The sequence below is a fragment of the Canis lupus genome, chromosome 32, assembly GCF_011100685.1.
Source record: "Canis lupus familiaris isolate Mischka breed German Shepherd chromosome 32, alternate assembly UU_Cfam_GSD_1.0, whole genome shotgun sequence".
Lineage (NCBI taxonomy): Eukaryota > Metazoa > Chordata > Mammalia > Carnivora > Canidae > Canis > Canis lupus.
In genome coordinates, this window is record NC_049253.1 from 35431557 (window position 1) to 35437556 (window position 6000).

Consider the following 6000-nt stretch of genomic DNA (forward strand, 5'->3'; position numbering starts at 1 on the left):
CTATGTTGTAAGTATCTCCTGGATGTATTTTTTTAACAGATAATTCCAGAAAGATCAAATTATTGTCCAAGGTCACAGAACTTGTGAGTAGGAGCAGAATTAGATGCTTCTACTTCTTAAAAACTATATTCATATCTAGCACCGGCACCTGAATGTGTTTTGGAAAATAAGAACAAACCTTGCAATTCACATTCACATAAAATCATGCTTCACGTGATCTTTGGAGTCCAAAAATTTCAATGCACTAAATTGCAGAATTATGTTGCTACAGATACAGAGTTTGGGGAGTTGACTGCAGGATCCAAATCCTTCACAGACTCCACTGTGACTCGGCACCACACAGTGGCGTTCGCTCTGTGTGGCCTAAATAGGGAGGAGGCGATTTGGGGTTGTGTCTTGGCTCCAGGACGGTAGAATCCCCAGGGCAGTGCCCATTCCGTCGGCCTCGTCTGGCAATATCCCAGGGCTAGAGGGGTCCACGGTTCGCGTCCCGCCTCTCAGGACCCTGTGGCCTATTATCTTCCCGCCCATCCTGGTTCTCCTCACCGAGGACAAGAGCTCTCTGCCCCGCCCGCATCCCATCATCCCCGCATCAAACACACACCTGTAAAGAAGCAGGGAGGAAGACGGTTGCTGCGGGGAACACAGCAGGCAATCCCATGACGTCTAATTTTGCAGTACAGCAGGCTTTTTTTTTTTTTTTTAAACTACCAACGTTAGTTTCAACTCTCTACTCCATCAATGCCAGGAACCTGCACGGCGACCTGTACTGCGCATCCGTAATTAAGGGGCGTTCTGAACCGACTAGGGTGGGGTGGAAGTCCACAAACCCAGATGCCCCATAAAACGGCAGGGACGCGCACCAGGTTGGTGCTGCCTCGCGCCCTGGAAGGATACGGTCTTCTGTGCTTTAACACAAATTGGCAAAGCAAAGAGAAACGGCGTGGCAGGCCTGCGTTACAGCCCAGGGCAGGGGCTCCGCAGGTCGTCGATGCGGTCTCCCCGCCCGCGGATGCCGAGGGTGCCCGTGTGTTCGCGCGCCGGCCTCCACGCGGGGCAGGAGTCCCGCACACTCGGAGGCCGCGCGGGGCGGAGGGGACCGGCGATTCCGCTCCGGCGCCGCGGGATGCGGGGCCCGACCTGGCCGGGGTCCACCGCCGGGGGGCGCTCACCGCACGCCGCGGGCGCCCGGGAGGGGCGTGAGAGAGGCCGGGGCGGCGTGAGGCCCGGGCGGCGTGAGAGAGGCCCGGGGGGCGTGAGGGCCGGGGCGGCGTGAGGCCCGGGGGGGCGTGACAGAGGCCCGGGGGGGCGTGAGGGCCGGGGGGGGGCGTGACAGAGGCCGGGGGAGGGGCGTGAGGGCCGGGGAGGGGCGTGAGGGCCGGGGGGGGGGGGGGGGGCGTGACAGAGGCCGGCGGGGGGGGGGGGGGGGGGCGTGAGGGCCGGGGAGGGGCGTGAGGCCCGGGCGGCGTGACAGAGGCCTGGGGGGCGTGAGAGAGGCCGGGGGGCGGGGGGGCGGCGTGAGGCCCGGGGGGGGCGTGAGGGCCGGGGCGGCGTGAGAGGGGGGGGGGTGGCGTGAGGCCCGGGGGGGCGGGGCGTGAGGCCCGGGCGGCGTGACAGAGGCCAGGGGGGGCGTGAGGGCCGGGCGGGCGTGACAGAGGCCCGGGGGGGGGGGGGGGGGCGTGAGGCCCGGGGGGGGGGGGGGCGTGACGCCCGGGCGGCGTGACAGAGGCCCGGGGGTCGTGAAGCCCGGGGAGGGGCGTGAGGCCCGGGCGGCGTGACAGAGGCCCGGGGGGGCGTGAGGCCCGGGCGGCGTGAGGCCCGGGGAGGGGGGCGTGAGGCCCGGGGGGAGGCCTGAGGCCCGGGGGGTGGGGGGGGCGGGGGCGGGGTCGCTGTGCGGCGCCGCGACCCTTACCTCCAGGTAGTACAGGTCCACCGTAGTGATCTGCGAGTCGAGGAAGTCTTCATAGGTGCTGAACTGAGTGACTATGTTGTCCACGGCCGTCAGGCCCTCGTCCTGATCCATCGCGGCGCCTCGGCCGAAGCGTCCCTAGCGACGCACGCGCGGGGGCCGGGCCGGACGTCCCACCCCTCGGTTTCTTCCCCTCGGCCGGACGGAACCGTGCGGAGCCTCGGCGGTGGATCCCGCCCCGGGGTCTGGTCCGCAGTTTCAAGTTTCCCTCCAACTCCGGGGAACCCGCTCTCGAATTACCCGCCGCAAACTGGGGTCCGGCACCACTCAGCTGACTCGAACCCCGGCGGAGCGTGGAGTCACGTGGGAGATGCCCCTTGCAGCGCAAAATGAGAAATCCCGGGACTGCGCGGAGGCGCGGACATCGTTACTGATCTCGTTCTAAAACGGTCTTAATGCGGGACAAGAATACCAAGGCCGGCACTCGAGTAACTGAAGGTCTATTTTTGCAAGAAGCGTATCTCCTAGCAAGTCTGTGGAAATGATCCTGTATCCAAACACAGTAACAAAATATTTAATGACTAAATTATTTTAAAAAATGATATCTTAAAAAATTAAAAAATTAAAAAATTAAAAAAATTAAAAAATAAAAAATGATATCTTAAAGACAAATCATTGCTGATGTTTGGGTATGAGGAGGAATTTATTTCCAAATTAAAAGAACTCAGTGAAAATATCTTTGAAGACCTCTTTTGGCCCCAAGCGGTTGTTTTTTAGACTTTTGTTAAGTTTCAAAAAAAAGCACACAATAAAAGACTGCTTTTGTTGAAGCTACCTTTCTTAGAGGACAAAATATCTGGAAAATTAGAAAGTAAAGGTTTTTTAGCAAAGACTTTTCCTTTAGAACAAAGTTTTGCATCTTTAAAACGGATTTAAAGTAATCCAGCGTCAAAAATAAATAAATAAATAAATAAATAAATAAATAAATAAATAAATAAATAAATAAATAATAAAGTAATAAAGTAATAATCCAGCGTGACAGCTGGCAAAACTTTTCAGATTTCATATTTAGATTTTAATATTTTACAAACCGTTTGCAAATTAATATATAGTACAATACTCAGCCTGTGGTAATTGCTCTTTAAGTACTTTTGAATTGATTTTGAAGATGTTCAGGGGTGTAAAAAAAATTTTTTCCTTTAATGAAAATATCTGGTAAAATACTTGGCAGTCAGCTTTCCCAATTTGAAAAGCTCATCTCAAAAGTTAGGGTGTCACAAATGTACAAATTTTACGTGATACAGACACAATAATCTCTCAGTTCACTGACTTTTTTGATTAATGAAAATATCCTGAAGTATTTTAAAAGGCATTTAGACTTTTTAATACAATTTATTTTAAAAGGTTAACACAGGAGAAGGGTGGAAGGGCAGTGGGAGAGAGAAGCAGATTCCATAGGACCCCGGGATCATGACCTGAGCCGAAGGCAGATGCTTAACCGACTGAGCCACTCACGTGCCCCTTTTAATGCAATTTAATCATTGATTTCAGAAGAACAGAAAGGATAGAGAAACCTTGAGCACTCAAAATAGAACAACAAAAAAAGAAGGTTGCTGGACTGGTTCAATCAGTAGAGCATGCAACTCTTGATCTCTGGGTGATGGGTTGAAGCCTTATGTTGGGGGAGCCTATTTAAAAAAAAAAAAACACTACAAAATAACAATAATAGCAATTATTTATTGAACCTTTCCTGTATGCCAAACACTGTCATAAGCGCCACAGATTGGTCACATCTTTAACTAGTATTTGTGCTACAGTTAACAACCACTAACAGCTTGACATCATGTAATCTCTAAAAAGATATGAAAATTCAAATAGCTCTGGAATGAGAAGAAATCCATGTGACTTAAGATGTCCTAATTGACAAGAGATATAAGTCTCAATATTCTCTACTATCTAGAGAATAGGTATAGCGAATAGGAAAGTGACTTCTTAAAGTCACTCCTGAAAGAAGCATTATTCTGTGTGAACTGAGCACAAGCAAAGGCTTAGAAAAGTCTCAGCCACTTACCACATACAGAAAATACAAGTATTTGGTTTAGTATAAGAATATTTATTAAGACTACCATGTGCCAGTTCTGTTCTAAATACTTCCTATGCATTGTCTTGTTTGTCAACAAACCCACTCAAAAGGCAATATTAGCATTATTCTCAATATAGAGACACAGTGAATCTAAATGGATTGGTGGAAATGGTAAAGATAAAAATAGCAACATCGCTTAATACTCCTGTTTACCCACAAAGGAAAGCAGAGGTGAATAGAGGTTTGAAGAGCCACATGGAATTAATTATGAAAGCTGTTTTTTGGTTTATTAGAAAAATATGTATCCAACTGTGAGAGGGAGCATGGACTTAGAATAAATAACCAGAGTAAAAAAGGATGGTATATTCCAAGGTGTGGAGGCAAGAAAGATTAGAGTCTGTGTAGGGGAAAGCTGCACATTGTTTTGATGTTATGAGGGGGCAGGTGAGCATAGAGAAAAAGAAGCTTCCTAGGAAAAGAAACAGTAGGAAGGCTTTGAATAGCTTGAAGAGTTTGATAGCTTGAAGAGTTTGCAAAAGGTAGTAATCATGAACTTGAATAAGAGTAGTATACAATAAAAATGGCTTTGAATGATGATCATGCACTACTAAAAAGTTGGGTTTTTAAGATTTTATATATTTATTTGTGAGAGACACAGAGAGAGAGAGAGGCAGAGATACAGGCAGAGGGAGAAGCAGGCTTCCTGCAGGGAGCCTGATACAGGACTCAATTCCAGGCCCCCTCAGATCACGACCTGAGCCAAAGGCAGACACTCAACCCCCCAGCCACCCAGGTGCCCCCAAAAGATCGTGTCTTACTGTCAAAGCCTCCAGGGTATTTATATTTATATTTATATTTATATTTATATTTATATTTATATTTGCTTTGAGGTCCTCCTCTGTCAGGATTTCATCACTCTCAAGGAACAATAAAGCATCTAGAAAATCTTGGGTTCATTAAACTATAGCACTTTGATTACAAGGACCTATATTTTAGTAAAATGCCAGGTCATTGTTTGTTTCTATATCATACTATTATGATCCATTGTGATTGTACATTTTCAGTGGAAACTTCATTAGATTGACTATTTGGTAAACAACTCTTTAATAAAATAATCCCTGAAGCATCTAAATTTAAACAGTTATGTAAATATCTTCAGTCAATGAGCCTAGCTATCTTATTCTAACTCAAAACACTTAGGGTGATTTTCAAAAAGTCCGTTTCTCTATGAATATTTAAAAAGAAAAAGAAAATCTGTAATTCTCGCTAGCCTCGTTCCTCACAGAAAGGCTGAAATTATGGTAGGCCTGATTCCATTGTGTTTTGCTTAACTTTCAATTTAAGTTCAAAACCACTTTTTGATTAGCGCCTGAGAAAAAGAGGGCAACAGAGAAATTAATGAGCTTTGGCAAGTCCCTATTTCCAATTGCAAAGTCTTTGTTATGATTGGGAAGTACTTTATTTTGAATAATATGCATTCCTACTTAAAGTCTGGGGTTTTTGAAGATTGAAACTTGGAATTTAGTACCAAATCCTAGAAATTCCATTCCTTGCAAAAGGACCAGCAAGGATTATGTATATTCACAGCCAAATTCTAAAGTGTAAAAGAGAGTAAACATGTGCTTGTAAGAATAAGAGAATATATGCCATATTTAGCTTAGTTCTGAGTAAAACAAAAAGGGGGGGAAACAAAGGTCCTAAGAATGTAGGCAAAATCTAAGCATAAGTATGTCTTTAAAATAAACAGGCTTTGGTACTGTACTTACCTGGTGGAAGTATAATCAAAGAATTTTAAATTAAACCTTACACTTTTCTATTTCCAGATGTTAAGCAATATACTATGATGTCTGGGAAAGTGAATAGGAAACATACTTTTGGTATGTTGACAAGTTCAGGAGGGGAATGCCACGCTTATTATGCTACTGAGATGCTAAATCCTCTGAATAAGAACTTGTGGCTCTATTAAAATGGACTCAACACATTACCATATCCTAAGAAAGAAAAACAT

General features: G+C 46.6%; 1 protein-coding gene across 5 annotated transcripts in view; it reads right to left on the reverse strand.

Moving 5' to 3' along the window:
* The window catches only part of CFAP299 (cilia and flagella associated protein 299), a 581386-nt gene extending 579058 nt beyond the window's left edge, over nt 1-2328 (reverse strand). The window contains exons 1-2 of one of the 5 annotated variants that reach the window (XM_038582319.1): nt 898-1066; nt 605-764 (exon numbers count right to left, since the gene is read on the reverse strand). In XM_038582319.1, coding sequence (XP_038438247.1) covers nt 605-661 — 57 coding nt within the window. In that variant the 5' untranslated portion in view covers nt 662-764; nt 898-1066. Of the gene's footprint in view, nt 1-604; nt 1067-1912 lie in introns of those variants that run through there. The other 4 variants (XM_038582317.1, XM_038582314.1, XM_038582316.1 and 1 more) reach the window with 4 other exon arrangements.
* Nucleotides 2329-6000: the final 3672 nt, after the last annotated feature.